The sequence below is a fragment of the Pteropus medius genome, unplaced genomic scaffold, assembly GCF_902729225.1.
Source record: "Pteropus medius unplaced genomic scaffold, Ma_sr-lr_union100, whole genome shotgun sequence".
NCBI lineage: Eukaryota > Metazoa > Chordata > Mammalia > Chiroptera > Pteropodidae > Pteropus > Pteropus medius.
In genome coordinates, this window is record NW_024349797.1 from 4,914,721 (window position 1) to 4,937,642 (window position 22,922).

A 22,922-nucleotide genomic window follows, 5' to 3' on the forward strand; every position below is an offset into this window, starting at 1 on the left:
GAATTGTAGGATGTTAGCAGCACCCCTTGCCTCTATCTACTAGTAGTAGCAGCATTCAACTGTGGCGACAGCGTCTCCAGACACTGACACACCTCCTGGGGGGCAAAATTGCCTCCAGTTGAAAACCAGGTTGCCTTAAAGCATTCCGTATGCCTCTGTACCAGCATCTTCTCTTCCTCCAATCTCATTATCCACTATGCAATCACAGAAGCATAGAATTGTACAAGCTCTGAGAGAATCAGGCACTCCTCTTACAGACTAAGATAACGAGTCCAGAGAGAAAGGGACTCACCCACCATCACACAGCTTGTCAATGGCAGAGCTGGGACAAGAGGCCAGGTCTTTTGTCTCCCAGCTCAGTGCTCCTGTCAACCCACATGGTCCTGCTCTCTCTAAGCATCACTGCTCCATAACCTGACATGTGTTGACAGGCTGCTGAATGCAGTCACTGAGGCTGATTTGTAGTGGTCCCAAGAGACAGGGCAATTATTTCAGTGTTTTACACAAAACAACCAGGAGGGAAAGAAGGCACCAAGGAAGAAACAGCTTTATTGGGAGTCTACGCATGTCTGGGAAAACCCGGTTCAGTCACAGAGAGGCTAATATTGGTACAGTGCAGGAATCTAGCATTACATAATAACCTCTTGAAAGCCAGGTGTGAAACTAAAACCATGTTAATATCCTAACAGTCAGAAATGCTGCTGAGTTTAGCCCTGGTGAAACTTCTGGAACTGCTAGTGAGAGCTCCCCAGCACTGCTGAATCCAAGCTCCATATGAGGTTGTGGGTCTGGGGTGGGGGAAGGAGAGGAAAAGATAATGGGGATGTTCTCATTACCCACAGAAGGTCATCTCAGTCTGCAGATGAGAGAACCACAAGGTTTTAGACTGACAGTAGACCGGGGCAGCAGAGGGATACTGGCTGAAGAAACACAATATCTACGCCATCTCTGTGCAGTCTGGTGTGAGGGCATTTCCAGCAGGTCCTGGCAACAATGGCACCCCTTCCTGAGGCCCCTGGGAGAGAGCCATTTGGGCTCTGTTCTGACTTCCTTCACAGCAGAACTGCAATGTCCAGCATCAAGTCCAGGGTCGTAATTAGCTGAGCGGAATGGAGTAGCCACCCTATGACACCTGCCTGCCCCTCTTAGTCTAGGAGACTTCTTTTCCAGAGCAGTCGCTTTCCTTAGACCAAAAGAGATCTTGCCCAATGTGGGTCCAATCTAGAAATGACTCCCACCTTCATGTGAGCACCAGGTGGAGAGAATCTTTCTCATGAGCCAAAGACTTAGATCTTGGCCCTTAGATGATGGCTCTTGGACAGAAGATCAATTGGAAGCTGTCTGTGTCAAGGCGCTGATTTCTGTCCCAGAAGTAGCTGGTGCTGCCTGTAGATGATGGGCCCAAGCAAAATGATTCTGTAACTCTCCCAAAGAAGAGTGCTCTCTCTACTTTCACAGGCAGGAAAGAAGGAAATGAGGCAGGTTTCAGGGTAGCTAATGCCACTAATTCTTCCATCGAATTTGCTGTGGAAAGAACAAACAATGGTCAGTTTTCACTGATCCCTACAGAGAGGCAGCAGGAATACAATAAAACAAGGTTCACAGCTAGGTACTGTAAGGAAAAGAGAAGAATTGAAAAATTTCTTAACTATGTGGTAGCATTCATTTATTCAGAATCCAATTAGACACCTATTCTGTATCTCACAAGCCTGAGTTTGGGCATTTATTCCGGTCCTGTCCTCCTCAGGACCAAGATTCACTAGCTTCTGATGACCCCCAATAGGTCCCAAAAGATATAACATGGAACTAAGATTGACATTAACAAAAAGCTCAACAATTTCATGCTATGAGAGATAGCTAGTTGTGTTCCCTGAATAGCTAAAATCTATTTTACCCCCTTTTTACTTCCAACGGGTAGGTCCTATCCATCCTCAGGAAGCTACGCAGTCTGGATATGCTGAATCCAACATCTGCTTCCATACCGCCAGAAGTTGGTCCCCCCTGCCTGCTAGGTTTAACAATTATCAGAGCATTGTAGTTAAGTCTTAGCCCGAGGTCCCCAGATGACCCCTATATACACTTGATGCTACTCTGTGAACCGTTTGTCTCCTGAGACGGCCGGCGAGGTAAGCTACAGTTGCTCACCGAGCTGCTGAGAATGGTGTCAATTTTCTCCTCCTCTGCAGACCCTTTATCCACCTTACTCCTGTATGCTAGCAACTGCTGACGATCCTTCAGGTCTCGGCAAGTCTGTAAACCAAGAAGACAAATAATAAGACCCCCAGTCAGCCTTCTCTGTGAAGGTCTTTTTCTTTCTGTCACTCCCACATCAAGCCAAGGTTCAGGAAGAGGCTGGGAGGGTACAGTGGGATGACAGCGGGGTTGAGTCCCAATGGAATTCCATGTTGGAGTGAAGTCTACAGAGCTTATGTGGCTTGATTCAGTTCTATGAATTCCCTGAGAGCAGCAAATTTACAAAAGCACAGAGAAAGCAGTCAGAGAGCAGGGAAAATAACACAGGAGTGCTGGCCTCCCAACTAACTCTTGCCACACTATTTTGTCCATTAAGTCAAAATTGATGGAAGTATCTCTGGATACAGGACAGAGAATATCATAATCCCCACTCTTCACTGAGGGGCTAACTCAGAGTTCTTATTTCTTGGGGACTCACATCAATGACAACATCATGGCACTTGAACCTGGTAGCTAAGTTCAACTTTGTGTCCACATCTTCCACCAGATTGACATACTCTTGTAATATCTGTGGGGAGAGGTACTTCTGATTAATGATTCCCAGACCCATAAAACACAGAGCTCTGAAAGGTAGAAAAAGAATCCTAATGAAGGCAAAAGAGTTTGTCTACAATACCTGACATCTACAATTCTCATCATCAGGTGGGGGTGTAGCTCAGGGGTAGAGCATCTGACTACAATTCCCATCATAAACCTCGGGACTAGTTCTGGGAAATGATGTGGATTCCAGACAGCACTTCCGTGCTCCCCCAGGAAAGGAGGGAAGAGCACGTTCCTCTTTACCCTAGAGTGGATCCCATGCCAGCAGCAGGCGTGCTCTAGGTCTCATCTAGCCCTGTGCCCATTGCACCCCGGTGTCCCTTCTCAGTGAGTTCTCCTTTTCCATCGTTTGAACAGTATTGCCATAGTCCACATGGCTAAACACAGGAGATGCTCCTCAAAGAGGGCAGATTACCTCTCAAGGGCAGAAGAGAACTTCCCTCCCTGACTTTTTCTATCTCAAGACCCAACATAGCCATTATGTTGCCTTTAAGGGAAGACCAGAATAGGCCAGGTCTCTGACCAGTAAGAGGCTACAAGTTAGGTCTCCTAGAGGGTCCAATACCCAGCTCTCCTCAGGAGCCATTACCTGGACAGGAGCACTGTTCTTGTGTAAAATTTCCACAACCCGATGGAAACCAATGGGTGCTCTCTTCTTGGTGTAGCCCAGCCAGTTCTGAAAAAGGTAAATGGCAGAAGTTAGCTAGGCCAGACATGAACTCAACACTCTCTGAGATAGTCTCCCTACATTTTAAGGTCAGACTATAATAATGTGGTGGTGAGACTGGATGGACTGGGGTGGGGAATAGGAAAATGAAGAGAGATGAGTTTTTCAGAAAAGTCAAGGAACTTAAGGGGGTGGAAAAGAGTCAGAGGTATGAAATAAGTCTTAGATTTACAGGCAATGATGTAGAAAAAAGTCTGTGAAACAGGGCTAAATGAAATGAGTAAATTTACCTAACAATACTTGTGGTATGAACTTAACTGGGTAGAAAAATCCTATCCTTTACAGCTTTATGTTAGATAAAGGTATTTATTTATGAATTCATGAAGAAAGATATGGAAAGTACTCATCCAACTTTTAATGGTGTTTGCCTCGAGGAATGGAATGAGCTAGAAGGCAGACAACTCTCTATACTTTTATACGGTGTTTGATTTGGACACAGGCGTGTATTGGTAGTTAATTTAACTAATTAAATAACAAAAGGGAAAAACAAAATTCTCAAACTCATAATGAAAAACGAATATTTAAAATGTCAGCCAGTAGAAACAAGACAATCAAATGCAATGCAAGATACTTAATTAAATCCTAACAGCGAACAAACACAAAAACAAACAAAAAAGTTCTAATTTAAATACAATGTATAATATTTAAATAACATAAATATATATATAATAGCATCATATTAATGTTAACTTTCTTGAGAGTGTTAATAACATTGATTTGAAGAAAGATAAATGATTAAATTTTTAAAGAATAAAGAACTGTCATGATGTCTAAAACTTACTTTCAAATTTCAGCAAAAGAAAAAGGCATATTTGCTTTCTCTTTTTCTATACACATACACACAGAAAAAGAGAAAGCAAATATAGCAAAAACGTTAATAAATTAATGAAGTAGGTAAAGACAATTAGTATTCATTACGTTATTGTTTCAGCTTTAGGTTTGAAATTTTGAAAAATAAAAAGCTGGAAGAAAATTGTAAACCAGTCAGTAGAACCTGGGACTCCCATGAGGACTGGGATAACAAGATGACATGTCCAAGGCATCAGTGGCACAAAGCCATTCCAGGGAACCCACCTTTGTGGTAAAGAGGGCATCGACATCATGCCAGGCTCGAAGCTTGGCACGAGCAGCCAGAGCTGTCAGCACATACTGTTTATCTGGGATCTAGAAAGCAGAGACCAAAAAAAGATTAAGGGGAAGGAGAAATGTACTAGGGGAGGTACATGAGAATTCTGGAAAAGATAGAGAAAAATATACTATAGTGCTGATTCTGCCCTTTAAAATCCATAAATCTCTTGGTCCTCAAGAACCCCTTAATTTCCAAGCCCCAGGACTCCAGCACTGTGGCAGGCCATTCAATTAAAGCCTTATCTCACTTCCTACAAATACATTCCTTTCCACCTTTAATCCTGAATATCAAGGGACTTACTGTACAGGGTTACAAAGCAACATCCACTCCACGTAGTACCATGACACTACTTTTACCAAAACACTGACCAGTTTATACATACCTTAAATGTCTTCTTCAGATTGACCGGACTGCTGAATGTCCCCTAGGATGAAAATAGAGAAGGAATTTTAGTGTTACTGACTTTCCAAATACCTACCAACCCCATTTCTCTTCCACTACCTAGACTCTATATTTCACTCTGTAACCATTTAAACCCAGAAATTATTTTAAAAGAAAAGCTCCATCGGGTATTATTAGATGTCACCACAACCTAACTTAATGGGGCTAGATTAATAAGTATGGTGTTTTCTCCAATTTTATGCTAATCCAAATGTCCATCTGTGATCATTAAATTCAAACCTCTTCAAAAAAATTTGTTTTAAAGTAGCCACAGCTACCCGACACCCTGCTGCTTTTCTCTACACTGTGTAAACTGTTTGAAATGATGAACCTTTGAATAGACAGCTATAGGACCAGCGCTATTGATACAGAATGTGCTATGGTACATGCCAGCTCACTGGAAGCCATGCAAGCCCTTACAAACCTCTTTTTCTCTCTCGTCTCACCCCTGCTGTGGGCCAGGAAAGCATCCAAGTGGATTTCTGAGAACTATATACACCCACTGTTAATAAAAGTACATAAAAATACTGGCTTCAAACTAGGTTCCTCAGTACACTGAGTGTGTGGGGTCTTTCACGTTTTTGTCTGTACCTCAGCCTCCATGTAGTGGTAGAAGCAGGAGTAGAAAAGCGTCGTCACTAGTGGCATGTTGAGTATGGAAGCTTTCCGAGGGTGCTTCCGGAAGATCTCGGTCTGGCCCGCTGATTCCAGGTGTCGATCATTTGCCTGTGGTGGAGTGAGCCAAGCGAAAAAAAGAACAATGTCCATGGATTAGAAGCAGGAGAGAAACCTTTAATAATACAGTAGCTGTGTTTCCTACTCTAGAAAGGGGCAAGGAAGAGAAAAAGAAATTGCCCAGGGTAGCCCAGGGGAGTTTCAAATCCGTAAAATGATGACAGATCTAATTTGGATGGAGGAAAACTAGTAGTGGTGATGAAATGGGAATTCTGGGATGAAGAGGAAATACTTCTGAGTTAACAGTAGGTGAGAAGAAAAATGATGCCTGAGAACAATGGAAGGAAAGGGGTTAACATGGAGAGGGAAAAAATGAAAGGCTCTCTGAGACTGTAACAGAAAATGACATATATGGCCAGAACAAAGATGTCTCCTAGATGCTAAATAGCATTGAACATTGGAATTGAAGCAGAAACGTAGAGACGAGGAGTCTAACCTCAATAATGATCTGACGTTCCAGGAGTGTATAATGGTCTTGTATGTGTGCAGAATCTTCTGCTGAAAATGGCAAACTGGTAGAAGGCCAGAAGGTTAGTACCTGTTTCTCTACTCAAACAGGAAACAAACCCAACTAAACCAAATCACCACTGTAAGCATAAAAGGCTCACTGTGCTTCATAAATCTGATCTCAATTCACCTTAGATCATCCCTAAAAGGCAGAGAAACAGAGCAGAGGATAGAGTAGACCTTGGCTGAGATTTTGTATTTAAGGTTTTGCTAATTCAAGATGGATCCTAAAAGTCCACAAAATATATATAGTCATTAGCGATTTTGTTGAGAAATGAATTAGAATCCTCTCATTGTGGAAGCTAAAATGTTCGATGGATCACTTAGCTAGTGAGTGAGCCACCCACTGTCTCAGATAAGTGTGAGCCGCAGCTAAGTTTTAGAAGAGATAAAGCGAGATAGCAGTAAGTTCCAGTTACTACACCATCCTAATGTCTCTTTGTTTACCAGAGGCCATATGACACAGTTCAGTATTTGGTAACATTAAAATTAAGGATTGCACTGACTGACATAAACAAATTTCTAAATGTAAAACCTGGAAACCATGTCACATGAGGAATGACTGAAACAGCTGTGAATACTGAACCCGAAGAAGCAAGGTCTGTTGGGTACACTCTATACCTGTCTTAAAAGATACAGGGAAGTAAGATTCAGTTCAATTAGGGAATCACCTTCCAATCATGAAGGTTGTCCAACAACAAAATGAGCTACTTCCAAGAGCAGCTACTTCCATTACTCTGGAAGAGTAATGTGTGGGGCTGGTTTTTACAAGGACTTAGTCTGGGTGAAAGCTCGTACTGAATCAGTGCTTCTTAGGCTTTGTGTTTTCAAGGACCAGTTAACATTGAAAATAATATGTAAGGTAAAGTGTTACCAACTTTTTATTTTAATACATAAGGTAATAAAAAGAATTAAAGTCCATTTTACTACCAAAAAAGAAAGGGAGGGAAAAATTTTCAGAATAAAAGGCAAGTCTTTCAATTAAATAAATTTAGCTTTAGAAAAAAACTCTCTATATCATCTTAATTTTTCTCAACTTACCACCAATCAATGAAAATTCTTTTGGGGACTAGTGTTTGGAACCCCTGAGTAAGAAAATCTTTAATGATACTTATGTGGTCCATTATTAGCCTCTGCCTTCAACTATCTATCCATTCCACTCTCTTTCGGTCTCTTCGTCTGCCTGAGAGTATTTATACTTAAAAACATTTCTCCCCCATACTCACCCAATGCAGGTCTTAAGAAATTCTTTTCGTTTCTCAGGGTCCTGTATGTTCAAGTGTTCTCGATAATGGGACAGCTACAAAAAACAGAGAAAGGCCTTGATATATTTTGCCTTCTTAGAAGGATGAGGTAGCTCTGTAATTAGACTTTCCACGCTTAAAAACTAAATTCTTCATTATCGGAGATTTCTTCTCAGTGTGGATTGAGTGTGGGGCTAGGGGGAGGGCAAAGAGCGATTCAGAATCACTATCTGGTTTATCTATAACTGCAGTACACATTACGATTGTTTACACTTAAATTTAAACTAATTAAATTTTTAAAAATTTAGGTCCTTAGTTGTACTAGTTACTTTTTAAGTGCTCAGTAGCTACATGTGATTAGTGGCTTCCATATTGGACAGCACAGATATGGAATATTCCCATTATTATAGGAAGTCCTACTGGATAGTGCTGACCTACAATAAAGCACTAAGTAGATGGAGCAACTAGCTTTACCCTGAAGTTTGGCTTTAGCTTCAGTATTTAACCAAAACTAGCTTTTGCTTCGGCCTTAGCCTTTGAAAGGCAGAAGGACTAAACACCTACCTTCAATGTTATTTTTGGCATCCTTGACCCTGTACATGATCAATGGTAGCATGATCCTGTAAGTATCTAACGATTAACAATTATTGGTAACATGAATAGGGCATGTCATTCTGATTCACTGTTGACAGCTAAATACTCACATTCGAATACTATAGGTTCTAAATATAATTTTGAAAGAAAATCTTATGTGCTTTCTATTTTAAAATTCTAAAAAATGAACTGAAGTTTAAATGATGCAATAATTAATAATGGTTGTGAAAGCTGTAACTTCACGTAAAATTATTAAAAACTTTCTGAGAATTAAAAAAATAGATTGACAGTTAATATGAATATTATGAGAATGAACTGGCTCTAGGAAGGACAGTATATCCTTTAGAGCCAACAGATAAGTATAAGGATGTGAATGATACATTATATCATAATCTAATCTTTGTAAAATATCTAGTATATATCTGGTATATAATCATTTCTAATATTAAAGAAAGTAACCTATAAGAGCTGTAATTTTTTGGCTTTAAGTCTTTCAAAAAAAAAAGTCCTACTTAGGAAAGCTTCATATTCTGAGGATAAACTTAAAGCAGACTACCAGCTTTGCCACTTCCAAAGTCTATGAAGTTGGAAAACTCCAAATTTATATATAGCAACATGCATGATAAATCATCTTTAATTCAAACATAATAGAGAATATGAAAAAAATATGAAACTTTTATATAAAAAGTTACCTAAAACACATTTATTTTCACTAATCAAACTTTAAAACAACAAACTTTATAAGAATGCTACATGAAGAAACTTCCTTATAGTTTCAAACCTATGGAGATTAAAAACAAACAAAAAGCTTTTCAAAATGATTACTTATAATCTGTCAACCATTTTCATTAAATTAAAGGATTTTTGAGATTTTTTTTTACCATGCCTTAAAAATTAAGTACATGTTCTTTTTACAAAATGTTACAAAAGATTTTTTTTTTCTGAATTATATTCTGTTGTGCAAAGAAGTTTAACATTATTAAATGTGCCAGCTGTATGTGAGTACTAATATCACCACATATGTGTGGTACAGTGACTAAAGGAACAATCTTGCTATTTGTTGATGGTGCTGGGAAATTCTTACCCCTACACTATGTCAAATTTTAAAAAATGGATCACTAAAGATTTAATAATACGATTAACTTTACGGTAAAATTTCAGATTTATTTTCATATTCCAGGAGTTTATTCTATGATGGTGAAAATCTCCCAAAATCTATTAATACTCGGTTCCTGAGCTCTTGGCCAAAACGTGTATTGCACGTACCACGAGCTTGACCTATCTTTCTTCTTGACCTACATCTGATTTCCTATCTCTCTTAGCTTTCAACATTTTCTTTAGTATTAGAAGCCAAAACACAAAAGTTCCTATAGACCAGAAGTTGAAAACAACTAGAAACTAAAAATCAAGTACAAATTGATCAGGCCATTTTTCATTCATTTATTAAAGAAAAAAATATTTATTCAATCAAAAGAGCACTTAAAAAACAATAAAACAGTGCATCATTTGGATTAAGTTTTCAGGTTTCCCAGATACCTCCCTCTTCTGGGTATATAATCAATATCAAAGGAAAGGAAATAGTTCAGTCACTCTGAGATCTTGGAGACTGGGCTTTGGCTTAGATTTCTGTTACATAGGTCCCCAACTGAAACAAAGGCCACACTTACCGCAAGCTCTTCCGTTCTATCTAGAAACCTGGGAAGAAGCAGAAGGGAGCGAGGCATTTTTATCTATTGATGTAGGCAGTATAACTTCATAAAATAAGATGATTGCTCTAGGAGAAACACAATTCAAACTCATTTGCCTTCATACACGAGATAAGCCCCTGCCTTCTTAAACTTTCTACCACCAGCGACCCTTTGAAAACACACGGTAGATCAGCTATCGTTGTTCCCCCGATCTTTCTAGCTGAACGAAAAGTAGGGACAAGAAGGCATTGCAGGGCACTAATAACTGTGCAACGTTACCAGGTCTGACAGGAAGGTTCAGAGCCTCCACAAAACCTTAGCCCACAGTAATGTTATAGGTTTTGGGGAAAGAGTAAGGCACTCCTCATCTGTCAATACAATCTTAAACAGATTTTCTATATTGTTCTCTTGTTTTCATGTACAGTGTAAAGTGTGTTCTGTCTCTCCCAAAAGGTAGTAAGGCTTTGGAGAACAAGGACTTTTATGTTCTGATCCCTTCTTACTCTGAATGGTCCACTATAATTAACATCACTGTTCTGGCATGGAGCTGATGCTTAATAAAGCCTTGTTGATTGAGAAGGAGGGAAGGAAGGAAGAAGGAAGGGAACAGACGGCCTCAATATACATGTCTTCTGAAAATTCATGGCTAACCATCTGTAATCTTGACCCTAACCAGATGACCTGTTTTCCCACCTTAGTTTTTGGGGCAGCTCATCACTGTATTGGAGCTACTGGTAACTGGAGTTGCCCTAGGCCACATGTCAACCTCAATAGAAGTTCCAACCCCTTTTCTGACACTGAAGAAAGAACACAATATACATATATTTTCATCTAAAGGTGAGAAATAGTCCCTACTGATTGGAATGAGACAGGGAAGGAAAACACGATATCCCCACCCTCCTAGCCTCTAGCAGACATGCTTACCTCTTACCTCTCCACCTATCAGAATCCCATCTAGGCTCACAGGCCCGACTCAACTCCTAACCACTTTCATGAAGCTTTCCTCGAGTATCCTGATTGAAAATTATATTTGCTTCCTTTGCTCTTCCACTATACTTCTCACTACCATCACTGGGGATAAAATGTACCTTTACTCTAGGTCTTTTATTTAAAAATGCTTAATATTGATTAATGTTACAGACTAGGCATTATCCTAAGTACACGACACTCTTTTAATCTTCATAAGGATCCTGTGTGGTAGGTATCATTACCTTCATTTTACAGATGTGAAAATTGATGCCTGAAGAGGCTGGGTAACTTGCTCAAGGTCACTCTATGAATTAACGGTGGAACCAGCATTTAATGCAGGTGTGTGTGACTCCAGAGCCTGGTTCTTAACACCTGCTACACTGTCACCTTATCAGAGTCTGTGGCGCATTATTAGTTATCCTTTCACATTTCAGTATCTTGTCTAATAAGCATTTTCAGAAAAAAAAGGCCAATGTCTTCTTTCTTTATATCCTCCAGAATGCTCTGAACAAAGTACTCACTACACTTACAGACCAGATGATCAGTTCTTACCTGAAGAGGTCTAAAAGCAGTTTTTGATCCCCAATTTCCTTAAGGTAGTGAATGAGATGTCTCAGGGCGACCTGCCGCACCTCCAGCTCTCGGAAGAGGATCTCTGACAGTTAGGTGGAGAGAGATTACATCCTATTACTCAAGTGTGAAATTGGTCTCCCTACTCACACGTTCCAAACATTAATTCCTCTAAGTTGATCAGGAACTAGGAATGTTTTTAATGGTACCTGTCTCTATGGGCTCAGTCCATCATCAACACATTCCATGGTTCAGGGCAACTCTTAGCTACTGAGTCAGCTTTCAGTTCTCACCAATCCAAAAATAAGGCACTTAGCATCAACTCTGACTTCCTCAAACCAACACAGCCGCCTTTGTGTCCAGTAAATAGAGGGGGCTTTGTAATTAATATAATCATCACAGTAATGAATGATGACCCCCCTGAGAGATGTGATGTATACTCTGAGGTCTCAGGCCAGCCCAGCTGTCTCTGAAGCAGACCTGATGCTGGTGAATCTTGGTATAAAGGCCACAATGCCATTCTCCCCTCAAATGTAGCAGACATCTTGCTGACTGAAGATTTCCCTCAAACCATGCTCACCTTTGCTCAGTGTCCTTTTTAAGAAGATCAGAACCTAGAGGAAAAGAGAACAAAGAACGAATTACTCTGTGTAACCCTTCAAACACAATGCCCTGCCTTGAGCACCTGATGTCTAGGAAGGAGATTAGTAACTCATTAAGAATCTTTGCAGATCCTGGCAACAGATTTTTCTATGTGATGGAATGACAGGTGATGGACATCCAGAACTGAGTTGTGTCTTAGGAGTCCACATGCCAGTGTCCATACTGGTAAGAGACATCTCCCTCTGAGAAAGACTACTCTCACATCTCTCCTCCCACAGATTATTTTTTAGAACACAGTAGCCAACCTACTGCTTCTTGGTTGTAATCAAGAGTTCCACACACAATGCGTGTCCGGCCAGCTAAGTCTTAGAGCACATATTACTAAGAATTTTCTACTCCAAGAGGAAATCCAGGATCTTTACCTGACATTTAATTTAAAATGTTAAAGTCTATTCTGATTGGATTTTCAAAACTAATGAAAACAACAATTAAACAACAACCAAAACCCACAACTCACTGCAGTAATGACGTTTCCATCATGCATGCTTACTGCTTCTTCTAAGAGTTGTAGCTTATCCTGTAAGGAGCGGAATCTTTCTAAGGAGCAGACCTGGCAGAATAAGAACAGAGTTATTGTGCAAGGAAGAAGATCCATTTGCTATATTCTTTTGTCACTGGATACTGAAGAATGGGCAAAAATGAAAGGAAATGTCTCCAAGCAGAGCCACTTTATTTTTATACTCTGATCCCTAGCATACTATGAGATAGTAGGTTCCCTCTCTGGTTCAGCCTCATGCCCTAGAAGACGCTCGTTTTCTGATGAAGTCCTGCCAAAATCAACAGGTAGAAAGATCACCTGTTCTCTTTTTAATGATAAAAACTTTACATACATACATGTAATTTACATATACTAAGTGTACATTTCAGCTAATTTTGACAAGTATATAATTCCATGTAACTACCACAATCAAGATACAGAACATTTCCATCACCCCAAAAAGTTCCCTTGTCCTTGTCCACTATGACATCAATATCCTCGTCCCATCCCCAGCCTCTGGCAACCACTCATTATCAGTCACAAAGTTTTGCCTTTTCTAGAATTTCAGAAAAATGGAATGATACAATATGTACTCTTTTGTAACCGGGGTCTTTCACTCAATATCATGTTTCTGAGACCAATCTATCTATGTGTTGTGATATTAGTAGTTTGTTCCTATTCACTGGTAAGTAGTCTTTCATTATATGGATATACCACCATTTATTTCTTTTCTTATCTGCTGATGGATATTTGGGTTGTTTCCACTTCGGGAGCTATTATGAATGAAGCTGCCATGAACATTTGTGTAAGCATCTTTGTATGGGCTATGTTTTCATTTATCTTAGATTATAAATGTCTAGGAAGGAAGTTAAGTGTATATTTAACTTTGTAAGAAACTGACAGACTATTTTCCAAGTAGGTTTACCATTTTATCTTCCTATTGGCAGTGTATGAGTTTCAGTTCTTCCATATTCTCCCAATGCTTGGTATGATCAGTATTTTTCAGTTTAGCCATTCTAGTGACTGTATAGTGGTATCTCAGTGTTTCAATTCCCATTTTCTTGATAACTAATAATATTGAGAATCTTTTCAAGAGCTTGACCATTCGCATATCTTTTTTGTGATATCACTCATTAAATCTTGTGCCAATTTTTTTTATTGGGTTGTTTATATTCTTATTATAGGAAGAAATTCATTTTTTTATATTTTCTGGATTAAAATCCTTTATAATATTTGTATTTTGCAAATATTTTCTCCCAGCTAAGGTGGTATTTTCATGTTTTTAACAGTGCTTTCAAAGAATAAAAGTTTTTAATTTTGATTTAGTCCATTTTATCAATTTTTCTTTTTATGTTTCATGTTTTTTGTGTCCCTAGGTAATAAATCTCTGCCTAACCCAAGGTCACAAAGATTTTCAACTATATTTTCTTCCAGAAAGTTTATAGTTTTAGCATTTACTTATATCTAGGTCTATGATCCATTTGATACATTATTATGATTTCAAGTCTCTCAATATTGATGTATAAATTCAATGCAATCCCAAAATCCCAGCAGCTCTCTTGTAGACAATGACAAGCTGATACTAAAATCTACTCAGAAATATAAATGATCCAGACTAGCCAAAACTATTTTGGAAGAAAAGAACAAAGGTGAAGGGCTTATATTACCTGATATCAAGATTTACTACAATAATCAAGGATATAGTAATGGTAAAAGGATTGAGAAATAAATCAATGAACTAGAATAGAGTCCAGAAATACACCTACACAGTATGATCCATTGATTTTTGACAAAGGCACCAAGGTAATTCAACTAAAAAAAGACAGTCATTTCAAGAAATAGAGCTGGAACAAATGGAGAACTACATGGGAAAAAAAAATGAATCCCAATCCTGACCTCACAACATATACAAAAGTTAACATATAATGGATCAGATCTAAACATGAAAGATCACTCTCATTCTTAAAAGTACCCTTCCTTCTCATCCATCACTCTTTCTCCATGACCCTATCAAAGCAACACTAATCTCAAATTTTGCAGCTGACTTTCCCTCTTCGTGGACTTATTTTCCTCCTGAAAACCACTTCATTTAACAAATAAAACTAAAGAGAGGTCAAGATGTTCTCCCTGTGAGAACAAACTGATCAGCTTCCCCAAAAATCCCACAAGAATTCTTGCCCAGTAGCCTTACCTTGCCCTTTCGAAGGCGTCGCACTGTGTCACTGGGACTCCAGTCATTGCTGTAATCCTGTAATATGAGCAAGGCATGAGTCCCAGGAAGTTAAGGTGTCAGAATTATCAGTATGCCAGCTCTTCATCTCAAACTCATAGTCTTAGTCCCTAAACGGGAAATACTTTGTGAGGAAATGGATGGAAAAAAAATGAACTGAAGTAGTCTTATTCTGAGTTTATGAAGGAACTAAAAGAGGGACAAGACAGGCAGAAAGAAATGAATCAAAGAGAGAATGAATCAATTGACAAAATTAGTAACTCTATGCTTTTTGGTTTAGGATTCCAAACCTTATATACAATTAGTCACATTTTTGAGACTTTAGTTAATGGCTTTGCCATCATAAGGAAAGAGAAAGACATGCTCCTTTTCTGGACCTTATAATATAGTTTCTTCCTTATGAATCAATTTGCTTTTTTATGTGCTTCAAGGAAACATGAGCTCCGCCAAGTTTCCAGACTGCAGTGATGAAAAGTTTCAAAGTATAGCTTTCCAAAGGCAGCAAAATGGAAAAGGAAAGTGTGCTAAGACTGAATCAGAAGAGATTTTTGAGTCCAAGTTCTACCATTTACTAGTTGTGAGACCCTAGGCAAGCCCTAATGTTTAGAAACCCAGTTTTCTTACCTATAAAAGGAGATTAAAGTAACAACTGCTAAAAAAGTTGGGCAGATTGAGCAAGATAATGTATGTCAAAGCACTTTAAACTGTGTAAAGTGTCATGCCAGAGAAAGCTATAACTCACCCTATATTCCCCCTTGGGTCTCCTCAACTCTGGAGCATAGCTTTTCGCAGGTGTGTCTGACAGAGCTGAAAAAGAACAGGCAGCAGGTTCAGAAGGACACCATATTCTTGTCGTCTCTTTCCTCAATCTCTTCTTCTCACATTTTTTTGACTTGTAGGCTCCCAAACTACTTTTAGAGCCTAAAGTAGATCTTGGTTCCTCCCCAAAGCTAGTATTTCTAGAAGTCATCCATTCCCCCTGTAACCAGAATGACCCCTACCTCTTTACTCAGTATCAGAAAATTTCTCTAATAATGATGTAGATTCAGGAGAAATTCCATCTAATCATCTAATTACCACTTGTCTCTATGACTCCCCAGACTGTACCCTAGATCGGTAATATCTACCACAGTAATCAAGAAAATAGGTCAATGCCTACCATCAGAAAGGGACTGGAAACTTCCAGGTCTAGTTCTCCCTAAAAGTAAAGAACACATGAGGGAAGAGGTGAACAGTTCAAGTCAGAGCCATTCAGATTTGATTAAAAACATAATGTATATAAAATCTTATTATGCAATACGGTTACTTAAGGCTTAAAAAAGCTTTTATCCAACTTTATAAATTTGAGATAACACGAGAAAAAAGGCAAGAAAAAAAATTTTTTCACTGTGGCAAAATATACATAAAATTTACCATTTTAACCATTCTTAAGTCTACAGTTCAGTGGCATTGAGTACATTGTACAACCATTCCCATTATCTCCAGAAATGTTTCATCATCCCAAAATGAGACTCTGTACTCATTAAACATTAACTTCCCACTCTCCTTCACTCCTTCACCTCTAGCTCCCGGTGACCACTATTCTACTTTCTGTCTCTATGAATCTGACTGTTCTGGCTACCCCATATAAGTAGAATCATACAATATTTGTTTTTGTGTGTGTCTGGCTTATTGTGCTTAGCATAAAGTTCTCAAGGTTCATCCATGTTGTAGTATGTGTCAGAATTTTGTTCCTTTTTGGCTGAATAATATTCCATTGCTTTTACATTTTGCTAATCAATCCATCAGTCAATGGGCATTTGGGTTGTTTCCACCTTTTGGCTATTCTGGATAACACTCCTATGAACATTGGAGTATTCAAGTTCCTGCTTTTCAGCATTTTCCTGTAAGTGGATTGCTAGATCATATGGTTATTCTGTGTTTAATTTTTTGAGGACTTCCCATACTGTCTTCCCCAGTGGCTGTACCATTTTACATTCCCACCAGCAGCAATGCACAAGGGTTTCCAATAGTAAAGCAGAGCGGTAGGGCGGAATTTTGATCTAGCTAAATTTCTCCAGTATCTGTCACAGGGTTAATATCTATTTTATTTATCAATCCCATCCCTCTGAATTTTTCTCATTTCTCCCACTCCTGATCCCCAACTGCCAGCTGCAAAGATAATTCTTTATATTTCAAAAAAATTGAAAATTATAGCCCAAGTGTTTTTGAAAAAGGAAAAGGAGAATTCCTAACCATCACTCTTTACCTCTAAAAAAGCTGCTCAGAGAGTAAGTAGAAGCAGGTTTGGGTAGTTGTGCGTAGGAGGAGAAGCTGTTTCGGCTCTTTAGCTGTTCACTGTTTGACCCACTATTACCAGCAGTCTCTTTGATGGACCATGAGATACCTGTGAGATAGTAAGAACTAAATCAGTCATTCTCATCCAAATAAATTTTGGATAACGAGCATTCCAACAAACTCTAAAAGCTTTTCATCAGAGGCCCTGGTCCTTTGGCCAACATGGACTCCAAAAATCGAGGCAGAATCAAATAGACCAATCGACAAAAAATGGGCAAAGGAAAGGAATAAATCGACCACAGAAAAAGAAATTCAAGTGGCTATTAAACATACAAAAAGATGCTCAACTTCACTCTTAATAAGTAATTATGTAAATAAAAAGTACACTGAGATACCATTGGTCCTTTCTAAGACTGGCAAAGATCCCAAAGTTTAATAATACCCTGTGGTGGTAAGGCTGTGGGAAAACAAGAACCCTCTGACATTGCTTGTGGGAGTACAAACTGGTGAAATCCCTGTGAAGGGCAATTTAACAATATCTATCCAATACATGTGCAAATATCCTCTGCCAATAATTCCACTCTAGGACTTGATCTTTCATATAGTCATCTATGGGCAGAATACAAGGTCACTGAGAGCAAAATAAACAAAAGATTGACAACACTCTAAAGTTCATCAAAAGTAAACTGGTGAAATAAATTGTGGCGAATCCACACACTATAATATCATACAGCTATCTTAAAAGAGGGAGAGAGAATAAGAAAGCTCTTTATGTACTAATATGAAAAGATCTCTAAACTACATTATCAAGTAAAAAGAGCAGGGTATAAAATACGCCATCACTTGTATAAAAAAGGGGTAAGAATATATATTCTCATATGCATTTCCGAATGTAAAAAGAATCTTCCGATGAATACACAGGAAGAAAACGATAGCAGTTGTTTTTGGGGAGGGCAGAGACTGAGTAGGGGCATGATAGTGTGGGAGGGAAACCTTTGACGGTTTGCATTAAATATTTTTTGATTTTTAAATCACGTACCAGTAGTCCCTATTTAAAAAAAAACTTTTAAAACATTCTTAAAAATTAGACTCTGCAAAGGTATTAAATAGTATTATATAATCGCTGGGCAGTGAGACTTGGTGGCTCAGGAAGTTAGTTCTGCCAACCAGTTATGAGCACTTACGTCAGTAGTTCCCAAATATGACTATGTATTAGTAGTACTCACAGCGCTTATTACAAATCGAGACCCCCTTCACAATGCCCCATCATCTACTGAATCAGAGTCTCTGGAATGAGGCCTAGGAATCTAATTTTAACAAGCACTCCAAACGACTGTGAAATAGCCATCCAAGCATTAGCTCTAGGACAGCAGACCTAGCCATATGGGAATTACTGCTATATTTCTCCAAGGATCTTTTCCTGGGGTTAAATTTCCCGATATGTGCATCTGAAAATAGTCTACGCTCATTCCCTTTCCTGACAAGCATTAAAGAGCCAAACGAGTGGAGCCTTCATTAGTGACAAGAACCCTGAATACCAATCCCCTCCAAGGGCCTCTTCTACTTACTTCCCACAGGTTCCCCACTCCAGCTGACTCTCTCTAGGTCGTCGTCATCATCGTCATCCACAAAATCTCGAAGGCTATTTACTGCCCGCTTGGACTCCTTTAACTGCAAAGGGACATAAGGTAGGACACTCAGGCAACTACCACTTCCCACCTCTCTCTTTGACAACCAAGAAGGCTAAGAAATTGGAAATTGAAGATGGTCAGCACTTTCATTCTCTGTAATACAAAGTCTAACCTGCTAGATAACCACCAAGAAAAATTGCTTTTTAGCCAACATTGCTGTCTAGTGGCAAGAGTTAGGAGGGCTCAGAGCCACTTTTGAGCTCTACTCATGTTCCTGGCAATGCCTTGCTGTGTAAACCTGAGTTTACCTCTCCAAAAATGAATGTTTCCCCATTTGCGAAAGAGACACAATAAAGACAAAACTTCCAATCCAGTCCATCTTTCAATTATAACAAATTATATCACATGATAAAAGACTTCGGGTTCTTGGGGGGAAAAAACAGAAAGAAATAAATCATTTTAAGAATATAAAGTGGACGTGGTTCCATAGTGTAGCAGTTAGCATATTTGCTTTATATGCAGAAGGTCCTGGGTTCGTGCCCCAGTGGAGCACAGTCCATGGTCTATGGCCATGCCACCTGAACAAGCCCGATGTCTGATCTTGGAAGCTAAGCAGGGTCAGGCCTGGTTAGTACTTGGATGGGAGACCACCTAGGAAGACCAGGTGCTATAGGCATAAATAATAATAATAATAACAATAGTGATAATAAAAAGAATATAAAGTAAGAAGGGCTAAGAATGGTTTTACATTCATTCTGGATGGTTCTTTTCTGAGGACTCTTCTCCATGAACATTTTTCTAAAGATGTGACCCAAAACATTTCTGAGCCTAATGGAGACATGGTCAAAGGCCATATTACCAAGGATGCAAAAAAAAAGAATTTTAGAGTGGCACTGTAGAGGAAGGTATAACCTTCAGCAACTGCTCCTGGAAACCTACCTGTGAGAGCTCATCATCTTCGTCATCAAAGGTGAAAGCCTTGAACTTGGAACTGTTCCAATACTCCTCCTCATCACCCTTTGTCCGATTCATCTGGAGTAAGAGGAAAACAGATACATGTACCTTTCTGGATTCTCCTCCCAAAACTACAACCTTCCCCCAGTAATCAGGGATGTATAAAGGAATCTGGCAAAACAAATACTGAACCTGTCATATAAAACCAGATCTTTGGGTTTCCAACTGACTGAACCATGCTTCTGATCCTCTAATTACCCACAAGTAGTCATTGATTTCTACTTTGTTCAAGGCACCCTCTCAGGTGTTGAATGAAATATTTAGAAAGTGCAAAACACAGTCCCTTTCCTGAAGGACCCTACAACAGAGCTGGAGTATTCAACACAGGTGTGTATAAAGGTAAAAGTACAAGGCGGGCAAGTGTTATAAGAATGCATCACCAACTTTGATCATGAACAAAACACAACTGCATTCATGTACTCAACATATATCTATTGAATACCACGTATGAGGCACTGTTCTAGGGTCTGCAAATACTGCAGTGAATAAAACTGATAAATATCTTGTTCTCATTTATGCTTGTTAAATGCCTGAAAGACAGCAAAGCAATCAAAAGGAGCAGAATTATTGTGCCTGCATCTTCAACCTTGATTAATTTATTAACAAGTATCTACCCAAATCTGAGAATTGAGGGCCTAGACAAAAAATGAATAAATAAATAAAATAATTAGTCAAAAGACCACAAATCTCTCTCTTAACTACTCTAAAATTAGATTTTACTCTGAATAAAAAACTTGCTTTAGAATTACAAACTAAACTATCAGTGCCAATTGGATTAGAGTGAAAACTGGTTTAAACCAAGGACTAGGTCCAAAACCTCCACAGCACCAAAAATAACTCCAAGGGCTACATAGTCAAATTTTAAAGGATCAATTTGCTTTTCATTTCAATAGCATCTTTTTCAATAGAAGCTTGAGAAATGCTCATCTTGGCAGGCTGTTGAGACTTCTGCTGGCTCCTAATGTACTCTACTTCCCCTTCCCGACTATATCCCAACTCAGGGGATATAGAGGTGGCAAAGGTATGGTTGGGAATTTTCCACTACCTAGTCCCTTCCCATGGCAGACATCATTAACTGCTTTCTACTGAATCCAGATGTAGCTTGAAAATTCTTTTGTAAATGTAATTCCAGGGAGTCAAAACCAAATGAAAAAGCTGGCAGACATAAAGAAATCATTCCTTGTAGTGGTACAGGCACAGGTGTAGTCAGGTAGCCTTGAGTTCAAATCTTGGTTTCTCTAGTTTTGAGCAAACTGGATAAATACATTTACTTCTAAGCTTTGGAAAGAATGATATCCTATCTACATGGAGTTGCAGTGAAGAATATGTAGGACTCAGGAAACACCTAAAAAAGTGCCTAGCAGAAAGTAAATACTAAATATTAGTTCCTTTCAGTATAGAATCTTACTGACAACTTCCTACCTCAGTTTCCTCATCTGTATAATGGGCATTAACAATAGAAACCTACCTTTTAGGATTGTTGTGAGGCTTAAACCAATTAATGCATGCCTGACACAAAATTAATGTTCAGTATTAACTTTTATTATTAATGAATCATTATTGTATCTTGGAAGAAACTAGAAAGAAAATATTTTTAAGCAATTCTAAAGATTAAAAAAATTTATTTGATACAAAAAAATCTGAGTAGCTATTACACTGAAGATGTTCACAGAACATATACTGTAGATGTCTCTGGCACAGCTGCCAGTTTATAAAGCACTTACTTTGTCATCCTCAGAACCACCCTGAAAGGTAGGCCTAACAGATTCCATTACCATGTCACTGATGAGGAAAATGAGGCACAAAAGATTAAGCAACAAAGCTCCCTTGCTAATTGCCCCTATGATTCTGGTTTGCTGGTTCTTGAATTATTCTCACTCTGACTTGCACGGTCCTTCTATTTTTCACTCTAGGAAAAACTAGGGAGGGTCACTACTTAACTACAGTAAATAAATATCTGTAAATATCTACAGATAGGCATAGAATATGTCTAATAAACCCAGTAATCCACCATAGGATTTCTGGAATCTTTTTTAACCATGCAATTGGGATGGATTCTTGACCCCAGTTTGTACTTCTAGTGCCAAATCGGAACCTAGATTTACCTGACAAGTTGAGATAATGATTTAATGGCTCTAGAAGTGAAAAAGCGACCAGGTACAATTTTAAAAGTGACTGAGAAAGGTGTTCCGAAATGATTTAAAATACTTCAGATGCTTGTCCTTGTCATCACGTTTACCATGACCCCACAAAATAGTGTAGATCCAAAGAAAACACAGGAACATGACAAAGGAAGAAAAAAACAGAGATGAGAGAAAAATTAAAAATCCACAACCAACACGCTCCCTGCCTCAGGACATCCCAGAGACCACCTACTAAGAAGGTAGATTCCGATTCAGTTATCCTCTTCCACACCAGGCCTACATAGGTGAGGCTATGAACTAAGACCAGGGAATATGAGGTAAAACTACGGGCGAACGTCCAGAAAGCCACGGATGTGCCGCAATTGCCAGGGCCCAGGGGATGGATCTCTGGTAGACTAAATACTCCTTCAAAATCAAATGTCGGGGCTCACTCGCAGCCCCAATCCTAAGCGTACTCCGGATTGGAGAGTCAGGCCTGGGTGGGATCTCGGGACGCTTCGGAGAATAAGGTAAAAAGATCACGATGCGAAGAGGCCGTACTCAGCCAGATACGCGGCCCAAGGAGTTTGGGACACCCTCACCTCTTCCACTCCGAGCCCTCCCAATCAGGACAGCGAAAGACTCTCCGGCCGCTTAGTAAGCCTTTCTAAACTGGCTATGCGGAATAGAAAAGGGACGGAAGGCAATAGTGGCGGGGAGGGGCGGGAAAAGGGAACGTGTGGCGAGAAAGAGGGCGCACGGCATCCTTGGAAATTGTAGTTTCTTCCGCCTCTGCTGTCAGGCGCTGCCCCGACGGGCCGCAGGGCTTTTTAACTACAGCTCCCAGAATTCCCAATGCGCCGTGTCTAGGTCGTTTCCTTCACTTTTAGTGCGACCTTCCGTGATTTTTCAGCGGGTCACTCAACAAGACTACATCTCCCAGGAGGCTCAGCAGGGCCGAGTCAGGGTCCAGAGAAACAATGAGATATGTCCTCTTGGGTCCCTACGGATTAGAAACGGTTGAGTGAGCAGTTGTATTTCGAGCCCCTATGGGGATAACCTGAGGGAGCGTGAAGGAACCCTAGAACCCGCGGAAGCTGAGGTCTGGC

The 22,922-nt window shown here is 39.4% G+C and overlaps 1 protein-coding gene across 2 annotated transcripts; it reads right to left on the reverse strand.

Moving 5' to 3' along the window:
- Positions 1 to 524: 524 nt before the first annotated feature.
- On the reverse strand, positions 525 to 22,601 carry VIPAS39 (VPS33B interacting protein, apical-basolateral polarity regulator, spe-39 homolog). Of its 2 annotated transcripts, none has more exons than XM_039883920.1 (20): positions 22,416 to 22,601; positions 19,616 to 19,708; positions 18,614 to 18,716; positions 17,017 to 17,154; positions 15,928 to 15,966; positions 15,511 to 15,575; positions 14,730 to 14,786; positions 12,518 to 12,610; positions 11,978 to 12,011; positions 11,380 to 11,482; positions 9,838 to 9,865; positions 7,559 to 7,632; positions 6,262 to 6,337; positions 5,682 to 5,816; positions 5,032 to 5,073; positions 4,595 to 4,684; positions 3,383 to 3,469; positions 2,672 to 2,761; positions 2,146 to 2,250; positions 525 to 1,524 (listed from the first exon to the last, which is right to left on the reverse strand). In XM_039883920.1, exons 2-20 carry the CDS (start codon positions 19,706 to 19,708, stop codon positions 1,504 to 1,506), a joined length of 1,473 nt encoding a protein of 490 aa, XP_039739854.1. In that variant the 5' UTR covers positions 22,416 to 22,601; the 3' UTR covers positions 525 to 1,503. The 2 variants fall into 2 exon arrangements, with proteins under 2 accessions (XP_039739854.1, XP_039739855.1); XM_039883921.1 differs by lacking the exon at positions 22,416 to 22,601 and adding an exon at positions 22,067 to 22,399.
- Between the last annotated feature and the right edge of the window lie 321 nt (positions 22,602 to 22,922).

Bases quoted from the DNA above. Each gene is read 5' to 3' on its own strand.
- VIPAS39 (XM_039883920.1), bottom strand. From the start codon at position 19,708: ATGAATCGGACAAAGGGTGATGAGGAGGAGTATTGGAACAGTTCCAAG. The intron at 15,967-17,016 runs GTAAAGAGTGAT...CTTTACTTTTAG, and splicing joins TCTGAGCAGCTTTTTTAGAG to GGAGAACTAGACCTGGAAGT. The intron at 7,633-9,837 runs GTAAGTGTGGCC...TGTTTTTTGTAG, and splicing joins ATAGAACGGAAGAGCTTGCG to CTGTCCCATTATCGAGAACA.